The sequence below is a fragment of the Vespa crabro genome, chromosome 3 (assembly GCF_910589235.1).
Source record: "Vespa crabro chromosome 3, iyVesCrab1.2, whole genome shotgun sequence".
NCBI lineage: Eukaryota > Metazoa > Arthropoda > Insecta > Hymenoptera > Vespidae > Vespa > Vespa crabro.
In genome coordinates, this window is record NC_060957.1 from 10491234 (window position 1) to 10507755 (window position 16522).

Genomic DNA, 16522 nt, shown 5'->3' on the forward strand with positions numbered 1-16522 from the left:
TAGAGAATTTAAAAAATTAAAAAATTTCATCGATTCACGCGACCATAAATATTTACAAGATACAAATTTGAACGCTTGAAAAATCATATTTGATATATCCAATGGCAAAAAAAGCCGTAAAAAAAAAAAAAAATAATAATCCGCAAATCTCATACGCGATCATTAATATTCGTTCGAACTTCTATTTTTCTTTATTAGTTATAAAATCTTTAATTTTTCTCTTTTCCCTTTCGCATGATATTAATAGCTTTTTTTCTCGGTATAACTTTTCCTTTTATGTAAATGAAGAAAAAGATGCATTTCAAAGAAGAGATCGGACGTGATTATTAGAAGTGACGCTAAGTTGAAAAGGACGAAAAAGTGTTGTTGACAGGATAGACAGACTACTAGAAGGAGAAAGAAAGAGAGAGAGAGAAAAAAAAAGAGAGAGAAAGAGAGAGAGAGAGAGAGAGAGAGAGAAAGGTTTGCTGGATTGACGAGGCACGTCGACAGGAAATTACCTTGCTTCCAAAGCCAGCCTTCCTTATCGGGGTTAAAGAAGGTGTGCATCAAATCGTTGCCATCGTCTTCCGGGATCTTGAATGGTTCCGTTTTTATACTTTCGTAAAGACTCTGAGAAGCAAACGAATTCATTCATTACATACACACATATACATACATATATATATATATATATATATATATATATATTTATATCACGCGTTCACGATCAAAATTTTTTTTATTTTAAATAAATAAAAAAATTAATTAATTAATCGATCGATCAATCGAGTTCTTTATGTGGAATCAACGCAGAAAAAAAAAGGAAAAAAAAAAAATTAAGAAAAGCAAATTTTACAACGAGATTCACCCCCTCCCCCGTCCCTCCCACCCTTCCTTCCTTCCTTATCCCAAGGATTGGTTTTAATAAATAATAAAAAATGTTTCGTCTAAATCGATCGACAATTTTTAAAGGGGAGAGGAAAAGAAAAGGAAAAAGAAAAAGAAGAGGAAAAAAAAAACAAGAAAAGAAACGAAAGGATTATAATAAAAATAAATAGAATAGAAGGTTCAATTTCATCAATGGCGCCTGGAGAATTCGCTAAAGTTATATGTATAATAACGATCATAATAACTTCGTCGTTTAAATGGCGATCAAAACGATTCTCGGGTTATAACAACGTGGCTCTCTCTCTCTCTCTCCCTCTCTCTCTCTTGGTATACTATTACTATACTCATAAATCTGTCATTAAAGAATCATTCCAACGGAATAGCGAGATTTCTCCTGACCCCTTATACCCCCTTTAGCTATCATGGCGTTTAACCACCACCACCATCAACCAACCAACACCATCAAAGCCTTAGTAATAGTATATGAACGGACGACGGACGTTCGTTCATTCTATCGAGGAGACACTTGCATAAGCTTGCCAATTGCTTTATATATCCCGTTGCAAAAGCCAATAGACCGTATGCATTAGATATATAAAAGAAATGTCTCGCGAGAGATTCACGAATAAAAAATATTTTAGTATTTTATTGACCGAATTTTATAGAATGCATATTATATATTTGATCTTTTTCGTTTGTTTGTAATCCATTCTTTCTTTCTTTCTTTCTCTCTTTTTTTTTCTAATTTTCTTTTTCTATTTTTTTTTTTTTTCAATCTTCCTTTTACTTTTATTTTATTTGTTTTTTTTTTTTTTTTTATTTTCTTTTCTCTTTTTTTTCTTTCTTTCATAAGTTTTTTCATAAGTTTTACAAAGTGAAATTATTTCATATTCGTCGATAACAAGAGAAAAAAATAATCCATCGTATTTAAGTTTCATGGAAATAATGCGAATAAAAAAATAAAAAAAAAAAAATAAAAAAAAAATAAAAAAAAATGTATGATTATTTCGGTAAATAAAATATTATTGGGTTTCTTCTCTTTTTTTCTTTTTTTTTTGTTTTGTTTTGTTTTTTTTTTTTTTTTTGAGATTTATTTATTTATTTATTACCGAACAAGTATTCATTTTTTGTTTTGATGCTAAAAATATTTCGCGTTCAAGAGTCCAGAAATTTCGGTGGCTTTGAGATAAAAGATAACCACAGTACAATACTACCTCTGCTATACTACTACTACTACTACTACTACTACTACTACTACTACTATTACTACTACTACTGCTGCTATTACTTGTTTACTTTGAGTAAAATCATACTTTTTATGACCGGAAGAGGTCGAGAGAGTTCTGTTTGCGAATGTTCCTCCTCTGATAATATATGAAAATTTACAATTTTCATTTTTTCTTTCTTCTCTTTTTCTTTTTTTTTCCTTTTTTCTATTTTCATCTTTTTTTTTTCTTTTTTTTTTTTTTAACGAAGCTCTCAGATATAAGTAATAAAAGTTTTAATACGATAAACAGCTTTCAAATGTTATTATTAGATTAGAACTGTGTGCGACGAGGGATACTTTTCTATGGTATCTATCAAATTTCATTATAGGCTTGATGATATAGGGCTCAATCAGGGCTTCTTTGCAAAGAAAAAAAAAAAGAAATCATTTTTAACGTCACTACTGAGTCCTAAAAGTGAGACGTTTTAAATTGGGACGAGAAGAGAAGAAGAGGTCAGGTTAATGAGATGATAGATGATATATACATATACACACACACACACACACACACACACACACAAACACACACACAAATAAACACGTATACGATTGAGTCTCCGTTTCCAGGAAGATCGCTTCCCCTCCCTTTCTATCTCCCACATCCCCTCCACCCTCTAACCAACTACCAAACCACCCACCCACCCACTACCCATCCACTTATATCACGACGAGTGGCCATCACCAAGAGAGGCACAGCACATTGCATAATTCGCTCGATCCTTTCCCAAGGGTTTTTTACCCTTTTGAAAGGAAGAAGGAGGTGGGTAGGGTGGGGTAGGGTGTGGTAGGATGAAATAGGATGGGAGGGGGTGTAAGAAGAGGAAAGTCAAGTGTACCGAGAAAACTCTCTGCCATGTGCAAGTAAAATAAAAAAGAAAAAAAAAATATATATATATATATCTTATCTCTCGACGTAAATAAATTATCTCAATTGCTTTAGCGCGTTGAAATGTCACTATTTCTCCTCCTCCTACTCCTCCCCCCTCTCTCACCATCTTCTACCGATCTATGGATCTTTTCGTTATGTTAACGCAAATGAGTAATTATACGAACGAATGATATATATATTCCGGGAAAAACTTTGACGTTTAATTTTTTTTTTTTTTCTTTTTTTGCGAAAATCATCTCGTGTTTACTCGCTAAAATTTATTCGAATTATCTCAACAACAACAACAAAAATCTATTAATTTATTTTAAAAGTTGAATGGAAAGAATGCTTAAAAGAGGAGGTTTTTTTAGGAAATAAAATTGTACAAAAATCAATAAAAAGAAGAAAAAAGATATTACGTTCAACTTTGTCAAATTCAATAGTCAAAAGTGTAAGAATTTTCTTCTTTTTTCTTTTATAGATTCACTTCCGCAAAATTTCGTGCGGTTTAAAAATACGTTCGTTCTTCCATTTCTTTTTCCTCTCTCTCTCTCTCTCTCTCTCTTAGAGAAAAAGAAAAAAAAGAAAAAAAAAATACAACTTTTTATAAGTCATATGTCATTTAATATATTTCATTAAAGGAAAAATTCTAAGGAATAATTTTTTTTTTTTCATAATCCTAAATCGAAATATTTCCCCACTCCTATACTTTAAAGTAAGATCTTTTTCATTTAAAAGTAATCCAAAATAATATCCGTTCAGAATATATATATATATATATATATATACAAATAAAAATAAAATGATATAAATAAGAACTCGATCGCGTCGCAATTGTATTCTAAGATCTAATAAAATAGTAAATAATGAAGGGGAAAAAAAACAAGGAAGAAAGAAAGAAAGAAAAAGAAAAAAAAAACTTACCACGAGTAATTCTCGTGGAAGGTCGCCGCCATTGTTGATACCACGATTCATAGATATAAACTGTTCTACGCTGGGCTTGTCCTTGACGCTTGGATTATGTAGGGACGTGTTAAGCATTATAATGGCGAAACTGAGAACATAACAGGTGTCGGTGTTGGTGAATATATTTGGATTTAGCTGACAGTATCTCTGTGCGAAACACTCCATCATCCGATCTATTTTCTGTGCCTCGCCGGGCAAACGAAAGGACCATAAGAATTGTCTCAATGCCTGTACCAATATAAGATCGGTAAAATCATGGAGCTCGACGAAGGCACGTAATACGCGCTCGTTAAAATCGTGACGTTCTCCAAGATAATCGCCAATCGCTGTCTTGTTAAGGCCCTCCCCCTTGTAAAGGAACTGTGCAACATCCTCTGGCGTTGGTGCCAACAGGTTGTGCTCGATCAGGTACTCAATGCCCTTTTTCGGGTCCATGTTGAATTTCTTCCGTCCGATCGACGTCTGCTTTGCCTTGTTCGTCGGTTTCGTCTCGTTCGCGACGAGGCCTCCGCCCTCCATCGCCTCCATCTCTGCCACGACCTCACCAAGTTCATCTTTCAATTGCTGGAAAATAGAAATTCGTACGATTAGATGATAATTATCCAAGAATAAAAGATCATTCTCATTTTTTTTTTTCATGTTTTCTTTCCTCTTTTTTTTTTTTTTTTTTTTTGGATAGTTCGACAGCATCTTATTTATTCGAACGAATTCAACGACTCTTGCCATATGAGATTATTTATTATTATAAAATGTTATAAATTGAATTATGAATTTTATTAATTCCTTTAAAGTATAAAACCTGTGTCACTGGTTATCGACTATCAGGCTAACATTTCATGGAGGAAGCCCGAACTTAATTTCGTTTAAGTCGGTAATTTAAAAACAATAAAAAGAGATAAGAAATTCGTATGTGTGTGTGTGTGTATGCGTGTTATTACATAAGTAATGCGATTCTTTCTTACTGGTCAAAATAAATGATGAAATAATTTTATAGTTTCATCTAAACTCTTCTATTATAATTATTGACACACACACACACACACACACATATATATATGTAAATTATATACATTAAAAACGATGTATATATGTAAATTATCGATACAATACGTTTAATTTATAATTATCGAAATGCTTTAAGTAATCACGTGCATGTCCGCTTCTCTCGCGTGAATTTAAGAATGAGAGAAAAGAAAAAAAAAAAAAAAAAGAAAAAAGAAAAAAAAGAAAGAAAAACATTATCGCGAAAGTGTCGAACGATTAAAGTATTTTACAATTATATTTTCCTTCGTGATTAATTTTATACTTAATATTAATAAAAATAAATGCATTATATATAACTTATTTTCTTTTATACAAATATATAATTAAAAAAAAAAAAAAGAATAAATAAATAAAAAGAATTTTCAAATATTATTACGAAAATTCATTAGAAACGTAATACGTTTCGAAATGCAATTTATTAACGTGTAATTATTCCTTTTAATCACTAATAGAAATGTAAATAGAGAGAGAGAGAGAGAGAGAGATAGAAATGATTCATTTAGAAATAGGAATACGTCTCGAAAATTATTATCTATTACCGTAATACGTTGTTCATACGTATTTAGCGATATGATAGGCTATTTAATTTGTGTAGATTAATTAACAGATATGGCGAAATACCGTTCGAATCTTGGAAATTACCCAAAACTAGATTCCTGGTTTTGTCGGAATAAAAACGAAAGATAATATTGTTCCTCCTGTCCGTCAGTTCATTTCCCTCTCTCTCTCTCTCTCTCTCTCTCTCTCTCTCTCTCTCTCTCTCTCTCTCTCTCTCTCTCTCTCTCAATAAACGAGTTAAATCACTATTCGAATGTAACCTAGGTCCAAGTTAGAATATAACCATCATCATTATTACACCACCATCATTCCCAGCCCACACAATCGTCCTTCCTTTCTTAGCATCACAATGCATTTCTGACAAGGACGATGATATATATATATATATATATATATATATATATACGCGCACACACATGTACACATATATACATATATAAGTAAAAGACAGACGCGTTAGCCTATATAGAGATAAAATAAAATTCCTTTTTAACTATATTGCAATCTTTCACAACGATTACATTTACATTATATTACGTTACATTACATTACTATTGCTCTCATCCGTAACGCCAACGAGGTTCTCACAATTTTCTCAAACAATAATAATATTTCTCGCATCGAGTAAGGCTGACGCGAACGGAAATACCATGAATTCTATATCACAATCGTTCTCTGTGTATCTCTGTTTATGCGTATGTGTGTGTGTGCGCGCGCACGTGTGTGCGTGTTTGTATGTCTTTCTCTCTCCCATTTCTACGAGGATTTCGAAATAACATTGGACCGATGCGTGTCCTTTTATCGTTACGATAAAACAGTTGAATTTCTACGAAGATTCATTTTCTTCTCCTCTTAACCCCTCCACCCTACTCAATCTAATTTAACGTTCGTCGTTGTATTCGGAATTAATTCTCTATAACATAGCTTAATTACTTACTTACATATATATAAATATATTATGTACGTAATAAAAATATATTTATTATGTATTTAATATATATATATATATATATATATATATCTTATATTGTACTCAAGTGTATTGTCTTGTGTAATATAATTTTGTCTGAAATATTTTTTTCGAAAAAAGTCGTTCTAGGGTTAAAAAAAAAAAAAAAAAAAGAAAAAGAAAAAGGCAAACATGCACAAAAAAAAATTCAGTCGATAAGGAGAGACCTTACATACCGACAGAGGCAATCATACCTTATCATATTTGATTATCTTCTTTTTATGATTCTGATTCAGATAATGTTTTATTTATTATTTCTAAGAAACATGTTCTCGCGCATGCATGCATGCGTGCATGCGTGCGTTCATGTGTGTATGTGTGTGTGTGTGTGTGTATGTGTTTGTCTGTATTAGAAAATTTAATTTAATAAGATTTTCTTTTAGTTCCTCGAAAAATGATTATGTACAAGAAAGAAATGCATATGAGAGAGAAAAAGAGAGAGAGAGAGAGAAAGAAAAAAAAGAGAGAAAATTCCTAATTAATCTTTAAACAAAGGATATCCGGTATAATTAACGTTACCACTGGAGACTTTCTTTCCCACCCCACTTGACTCGGTGAACGGCGGAAATTCTTTACGGCCAACTCGCACGTAGGAAAAATTTACCGATTCGCACGATATATCGTTGATACTAACCTTCTTTTTCTCATTTAAGGAATATATTAAAAAAAAAAATAAAAAAAATAAAAAAAAAAAAATAAAAAAAAATAAAAAATAAAAATTTAATATAATTGTTAATAATACATCACTGCTATAATATAAATCGCAATAAATTGTTTATTTCAGGGGGAAAAAAAACCCCAAAAATTATATACATAACGTAATAATAACATTATAGATTAAAAGATAATTCCATGGTGTACAAAAAATCCCTAGATACGATAATAGTGCCTCCACTATTAAAAGTCCCTAAATCCACGAAATTGGCTAAATTCACAAAAAAAGAATTCCCTTGGAAAGTTGCTAATAGCAAAAAACATTTCTCTTTAAAGTCCCCTCCCCCTCACCTCTCTATCTTTTTCGTCCTAAGTTCTTACATCGAAGTCTTCAGATCCGTAGAAAATCCCTATAGGCAAAAAAAGTCCTTGGGACAGGATTAGACCGGATAATTTCTAGATCAAATATCCCTAGGCGTGGTCAAAAACCACTTTAGGTGATTTTACAACTCAATTAACTCCCTTTTTCGAGGATTCTTTTTTTTTTAGATTCGTAATTAGGCTTACAATTTTGTGAACTCGGTTTGTGACTTTATAAACTTCCAAAAAAAGAAAAAAAGAAAAGGAGAAAAGAAAAAAGCAACAACTTAAAAAAAAAAATTTTAAAAAAGAGTAATTGATATTTAAAATTCATCTAGGAAAATTTCGAACCCACTTATGTGGAGAAGTCTTTTGGTCGAGCTCGTATATACCACAAGATATAATTTTAATTATTATGACGAAAAAAATTATAAAGAAATAATATGAAAATTTTATGGAGCAAAAAAAGAAGAAAAAAAGAAACAGAGAGAAAAGAAAATAAAATGGATATAATTGTTCCATAGTTTGAAAATAACGCGAATGACTAAACAGGAAAATTACAGTTCCTTGAAAAAACGATAAAGTACATCAGAGGAGTGTGCAATTTACGGTCTCCCATTGATCCGTTTCACTAGTGGTGTTGCTTTGACAACGGTGACCTTGAACAGACTTCTTTCCGCGAATGCGACAAAGCTAACTTCATTCTTTGTATAGTCCTAAAAGTATTTGCTTAGCTATCGTGCTTTTCTGCTGCTATGTGTATGTGTGTGTGGGTATATATAGTTTGTAGTATTATATATACATATATAATATAGTATATATATAATACACATATAATACACATTATACATAATATACAATATATATATATATATATATATAATTAATGTATGTACATATTACACACACATGGCGCGCGTGCACGCACACACGCATACATATGAAACAAGGTTTATTTTACTCAGAGGATATGTCGGAAACGTGATCCACAACCGATTAAGTACGACAAACGGTGACAAATGTTCATGCCGGAACATGAATTCATAGAAACGTGAGAGAAATCTTAAGGCCATATCGTATTGTAACCGTGTGTATGTATGTGTATTATGTATGTAAATACATTTACGAAGAAATTTGATTTCTTTTCATTAATTATTAATTGGTTTGTTGTTTTTGTATTATCAATGATATATTAATATAAAATAATTTATATATAATGTGTATAAAATATATTACATATGTACATATTTATATGTAATATATAATATATAATACATAATATATATTTCATATTTTTAATATTATATTATTTATGTAATATATTATTATATAATGTATTATTGTATACTATATTAAAGTAGTATTCGTTAGAGTGATTATGGTATACTCTTGATATAGTATAACAGTATAATACTATAATATTTAGTATACATCGTATAAAAAAAAAAAAAAAAATATATATATATATATATATATATAACACGTTACGCACACTATATAAATTATTTTTTATAAATTATTATAATTATAATTTTTATAGTATAATATGTAATACATTAATATAAACAATGAATAACATATATCACCTACGACGATAATACATACATATAATACATAATGTATGCGATTAGAGACAAATAATTGAATTCCATGTTTATACATATATATATATATATATATATATATATATATATATATATATATAATATATATATAATTGGATATCGGAATACGAAATTTTCTCAGAATTAAAATGGTTCATCGATTGGAAGAGAGAGAGGGGGAGGAGGGTACACCCCAATGAAATTTTATGGTATTATGCAAAACACAGTCTAGGAAAGGTGCAGCCACTGTCACGTGCAAATGAGTACTCTTACTATACTAAAACTACTAATACAGTTATTTATTCACCAATTGGAGGATATAAAGGATAATTCGATAACTTCCGTTCGATAAGTTAGTTATAGTGGAAGTAAAGACAAAGAAACTAGACAAGACCAGATGAGAAACGATAAATTAACATTTTTTTTTGGGTAAATACTAAAATAATATACATATATATATATATAATATATATAAAATATATAAAATTCATAAAACAAATTAATATTATAATTTATATATATATATATATATATATATATATATATATATAAATGTTTACAAAAAAGAAAAGTATTAGTTAAGTGATAAAGCATCCTTTTTCTTTTCTTTCAGAATATAATATAATTTTCGAAAATTCCATGAGAAAAATCCTCTTAAAAGCAGCAGAAGCCTATGGATAAAGAAGAAATCGATAGATAGATAGATAATTCTATTTAATCCTCTTACGTCACATATCATGATACTTGTATTATATATCTGATCGATTAGATCTCTAAAAAGAAATTGATAAATTATAGTAGCAAGAAAATATATTTAATATATATATATATATATATATATATATATATATATATATATAATATGTTATAATATTATTATATGCTTATATAACTAGTATTTATTCCAATTAATATTCAATACAATAATAATATATTAATACTATTGTAATATCATTTAGTATAGTATAATATTAAATAATATATTATTAAATGATTAATGTATCATTATTAAATAATTAATATTAATAATACTAGTACAAGTATTATACTAATACTATTATGTATATATATATATATATATATATATATATATATATATATATTAGATTAATATAATAATTATAACGATATATATTTAATACAATATAATTATATTAATACAAGTATTATACATACTATCATTCTTTCAAATTATATATAATATTTTGATGGATATGAAAAAAAAAAAAGAATTTATCGGGATTGATTAAAAAAAATATAGAAAATAAAAAGAACAAAAAAATATTTTGCAACCTACATATATATATATATATATATATATATATATATATATATATCATACACATATACACACACATTTGTATTTACATATGTATATCTTGTGCAATGAAAGTGAAACGGGTAAAGTGGATCAAACGACATTTTTCTGGGCACACGCATACACACACACACACACACACACACACAGAAACACACCTCGGAGTTTTCTAGCGTAATGGCAGACCCGCGAAAAATCGATGTCCGCCCGTATAAACGACGCGCCCATTTGCGATATTACGCCGATCAGAAGTATATCGTGGAAAATCGTACGTACATACGGCCATAAAATATTTATCATAGCTGGACAAGAGGAATAAAGGGAGGGAAAGGGGGAGAAAGAGAGAAAGAGAAAGAGAGAGAGAAAGAGAGAAAGAGAGAGAGAAAGAGAGCGAGAGAAAGAGAGAGAGAAAGCTTAATCGAACGTTGAAACGAAGTGGTTACAACGGGAAATACACGTATAATAAATATATACATACACACATGCGTATATATACGTACATACATACATACATATACATACATACGTGCGGTAAATATTCAACACACACACAAATACATTTTATGTGTATTCTGCGACACGTGGATGTCTCTCATAATGGAAGAGACACCCTCGACTATCATAATGAAGAGCATGAAAAAACATGGTGTTCACTCCTTCCTTTCCTCCCATCCTCTCTCTCTTTCTCTCTCTTTTTTCTCTCTATCGGTTTCTTCCCCTTATGTGTTTTAACGTTCGTTTCCATGAATGTTTCAAGCATTGAAAGAGAATACAACACGCTCGATAGATTCGAAACGATTAAGGGTGAAGATGAGAGAGAATGACTTTGCGAAAAAACGAGCAGATGGTTAAAAAAAAAAAAAAAGGGGTGGGGGGCCATATTATTGAAACAGTATAAATAATTCGACAAATATTTTCACATGATTTTATCACTATGTACGATTATGGAGATTATTTTCAAAGAAAACACACTTTCGTATAGGCAAATAACGATTATGTTAGATCGTCGGTAAGAAAAATAAGATTATGTTCTTTATTATAATACTTCGTTATCGTTACACATACGTGTATACGTTGTGTATGTACTTACACGGTACTTACGTGATGTAGCTTTTAGGTACGTACGGTTGAGGCTATGTTTCGTTATTATTTCATTTATCCTTATGGAAACAATGGAGGGATAATTTAGCTTTTGATATTTTTCAAAGGGATAAAAAGATAAAGAAACAGTTTTAGCTCATGTTTCGAAAGCAAAAAGTTATCAAAAAAAAAAAAGGAAAAAAAAAAGGAAAAAAAAAAGGAAAAAAAAACATTCCCCGAAGAGAGCACCAACACAGTATATACTTGTAATTATATATATATATATACATACATCATACATATGTTCATATATACATATATACAATATCAATTATATAATCAATCTTGATTCTCTTTCATTTATATCTTCATTTTTTTTTTTTTCAAAGTACACAAAGAAAGAAAAAGAGAACGGGAAATGAAAAAAGAAATTCAATCGCGTTCGTTGTAAAGCCATTTTAAAAATTTCCTTCTAAAAAAAAAAAAAAAAAACTACATCACTATAACTACAAATTCTAATTTTCTAAACTTCTTCCCGTCCCTTTTTTTTCCCTTTTTTTCAGACAAAAACGCATCATAGACGACATAATATAGATTTTTGAAAAAAAATGTGTATTCGTTGGACAATATCTCTAAAATGCAAAATACAACGGAAGTCAGTCACTGTTGTAGGGGTGAAATAAGTCCCTCTCTCCCTCTCGGCTCGTCGCTTATACTACCTACATAGTACTACAACTACCACCCTAGTACTGCTACTGCTGCCGCCACCGTTGCCAGAGCTTGGTCGTTAAATCGTGAATATGTCTACGGAAGGTGTGGCCCTACGAGCATAACACCGATCGAAGGGGGCGATAATGCTTACGATTCGAAGGTAGGCTCTCTCTCTCTCTCTCTCTCACACACATACTCATTCTCTCTCTTTCTCTCTCTCTCTCTCTCACACATACTCATTCTCTCTCTTTCTCTCGTTGAAAAAAAAAGGGGGTTGCTTCGCTTGAAAACTATATTCGCGTTTGCATAATACTCGTGAATGTAAGAAAAAAAGAAAGAGGAAAAGGGAGAGAGAGAGAGAGAGAGAGAAAGAGATAAAGAGAGATAAAGAAAAATACAGAGAGAGAGAGAGAGAAAGGGAGGGTGGGAGGGAGAGACTACTAGATATTTTATATCTGATATTGTATTAGTATCTGATCGACGAGCAAAGGGTTGGATTATGATGATTCGTTATATCGTTTTGATACGAATCTTAACATAACTTAAACGACAAAGAGCAATATTGTGTAGCAACAAGAGCAACAGCACTAGCAATTGCAATAACAATTGTAACAGGAGCAACAGGAACAAGAATGGTGGTGGTAGTAGCCACCATAAACACACGGACTTGCGTTCCGCGATGCGATTTCCTCTCTTTCTCTCTCTCTCTCTCTCTTGCTTTTGCCGTCGCCCCTCCCTGCCCCACCCCACATCCCGTCGCCATCACAGTCACCGTCACCACTACCACTGGCGCGATGCAACCCAAAAGGAACGAAATATTCAGGATGCTAAATCTCTCGATTCCCTTTTATGTGTATGTATATGTCTATGTGTATAGATGTGCGTGTGTGTATGTTTATCCTTAATTAGTTGCAGGTATTAAAACTTGGTCGCTTTATATACGGGCGTAACTCCCGATTAAGTCCGAACACTAATTAGCAGAGAAGGCATACGAAGGGGTTCTCGTTCTACATTGCTATTTGGTAGGTAACCGATGAGATACGATGGAACGATCGTTATATAATATTTTATTTATTTGAAACTCGATCGATCGTTAATGAAGAAATTTTTTCTTTTTTATTAAATAACATCCTTCGCAATTCATTCCGAAAAGCAGCTCGCAGTGAGAGAGATAGAGAGAGAAATCGGAAAAGGAAAATTTCATAAAAAGAAAAAAAAACAGAAAAAGAAAGAAGATACTAATAAAATTAGAATAAAATAGCTTAGAATAAAATAAAAAAGAAAGAAAGAAGTCGACGATATACAAAGAAAAAAAGCAAAATGTTGAGGATATACAAAAAACAAAAAATATACGTAAAAGAAATGGCGACGACGTACGAGAAAAAAATGGCGACGACGTACGAAAAAAAATGGCGACGATGTACGAAAAAAAAGAAAGAAAGAAAGAAAGATAACAGAAAAATATCGCCGACGTACGGAAAAAAAGAAAAAAAAAAAAAGACGACGACGTGCGAGAAAAATTAAATTGCAATCTAGACGATTCATTGATACCACCGAGAGGATATGATGTAGCGCGCGCGCGCACGCGGCCGTCGTTTCCGCAGCTATTTCGACCCGACTTTTTAAATGCATCTCTCCCCTCCTCTCTTCTCCAGTTCCATTACTATTACAATCATACACTATACCATCACCATCATCACCCCCGTTCTCTCAAGTTTTTCTACTTCTTCCTTCTCTACGTATTCTCGATATTCACAGGCGGACTCCCATTCTTTATTCTTAGTCTACGGTAATTTGCATTTTTGCCTCTGAATTTCTTGTCAACAATGAGAATTGAAAGAGAAAGAAAGAGAGAGACAACGACAAGCAAATGGACGGACAGAGACATACAGACAGAAAGAAAAAAAGAGAAATATATATATATAAAGAGAGAGAGAGAGAGAGAGAGAGAGAGAAAGAGAGAGAGAAAGAGTGAAGTTAAGGGGCGATAGTGGGTTAAGAAGAGAAGGAGGAGAGTAAGACAGCCAGAAAAAGATTAGTTAGACCGGAAGAGACCAACCGACCGACAGACCGACCTCTCCTCCTTGTCTTCTCCTCTCCTCCTCCTCTTTCTTTTCGTTCTCGATGTGGAGCTCGTTAACCGGACAGCAGCACCAAGCCGGACACAGGATACACGACAAGGAGAACAATAAAAGCATGTTCTCGCGTCTTCGTCATCGGCGCGTATATTTGGAAGATAACGATGTATGTGTTTCCTGTTTGTATGTATGTGTTAAGTGTATATATATGTTCATAAAGGCACAGGAGCATGAACGTGTACATGGAACATGGGCATAGGACATGGACATGGGACATGGGCATGGGACATGGGCATGGGACATGGGATATGGATATGAGTATTTGTATGCGCGTGCGATTGGTGCATGTATTTGAACATTACATATATACGTGTTTTGGTGGACATATATATATATATATGTATATATACCTGTACGTTTGCACACGTAAATGTATCCCTCCCTTCTGCCCCCAACGCCCCCCACACTATCTCCTTTTACTCTCTACCTCTCTATCTCTCTCTCTACCTCTCTACCTCACTCTCTCTCTCTCTTCAATCGAGTTGCTTTTGTATTGCAAGATCCGCATCCGGTCCCGCAAACGGAAAGTTGCGTTCGACCCGCCGATGCGTGAGAAAAAAAGATAGATGTATGTATGTATGTATATGTATGTATGTATGTATGTAATTCGTTTGTCTCTTTTCTCTCGCTTTAAGAGCAAACATTCTACACTATTTTTTTTTTTGTCATACATAGTGTTTCTATGTAAGGAACGAAAAAAATATAATGCAAATGGTGGAACGAGTAAACACTCTCTCCCCTCACCCTCCCGTCTCCCTCCCACAACGATCGAATGCAAACGAAAATTCAAATAGATGTGTGCTTGACATAGACAGAGAGAGAGAGAGAGAGAGAGAGAGAGAGAGAGGAGAGAAGGGGAGGGAAAGATACGGGAGGAATATAAAGTTCTAGGAAAAGTTTGATGGACGCAAATAATAGAAAATGACGACGAGATAAGGTACGAATCATACAAGATGTCGGGCTATATAAATGGTACCATATATATATAAGTAAATGTATGTAACGTATTGAGCAAATTCAAATACTACGAAAGAGAGATAAAATATTGTCGTAGCGTCTCTCCGTAGAACAATTTTGTTTTTTTGAGAAGGAATTTCTTTCTTTTTTTTTTTTTTTTTTTTTTTTACGTTACTTGAAAATAATTCATTAAGAAAAAAAAGAAGAAGAAGAATAATAAGTAAATAAACGAATGAGAAAAAATAAAAGTAAAATAAAAAAAAATTAAAAAACAAAAGATATATACAATTTTATCTACAAATAATTGTATGCGCTTCTATTTATTTGCTCAATACTTTTTATTAATTAGCTATAAGTATCTCGTAACAAATAAAACAAAAAAAAAAACAAAAAAAAAAACAAAAAAAATCGATTGTACGAAACGATACCCATGGCAAAATAGCAAATTAACATAATCTCTTTGATGGATCAAATAAAGAAACTAAAGTAAAAGACACAAGAGAAATATTATATCGAATTCATATCGCGTAGAATTCAGTTTCAGCGAATTTTAAAGCTGAGATATTGTAGGATAAATTTCAACAAACAAACATACATACATACATACATATAATACATACATACGTACGTACGTAAATAAATGCTATCTATCTATCGTCATCATATCTATCGTTCAAATTCTCAATTGGTTCCCGTCGAGATATACTTTGAATATGACGACGGCATGTGAGAATGAGAAGCTCCAACGAGTCATGGCAGAGAGCAATTCAAGGCGTTGCTTTTTGCAAGTATAATTCAAATATTTGTCATCGTCGTGCCGCGAGCCACGAATAATGATAATGATACTTCTCCATGTCGGTAGAATGACTAATATATATATATATATATATATATATATATATATATATATATTTATATATATATATATATATATATATATATATATGCATTATTAGTTAGCAGTACGTATAAGTCATACGCTGATACACCGATAAGGAGAACACATATATTATACATACGTAGATACACACACACACACATACATATTTGTGATTTCAAATGCATCTTTTCTCATGGCTCCATCAAACGCACCTTCTTCTTGTATATCTCCACCCTCT

General features: G+C 31.7%; 1 protein-coding gene across 7 annotated transcripts in view; it reads right to left on the reverse strand.

Moving 5' to 3' along the window:
* The window catches only part of LOC124423099 (cytohesin-1), a 68725-nt gene that overhangs the window by 2751 nt on the left and 49452 nt on the right, over positions 1–16522 (reverse strand). For all 7 annotated transcript variants that reach the window (XM_046960480.1, XM_046960479.1, XM_046960478.1 and 4 more), the window contains 2 exons: positions 3930–4535; positions 501–612 (listed from right to left, as the gene is read on the reverse strand). In XM_046960480.1, coding sequence (XP_046816436.1) covers positions 501–612; positions 3930–4535 — 718 coding nt within the window. The remainder of the gene's footprint in view (positions 1–500; positions 613–3929; positions 4536–16522) is intronic.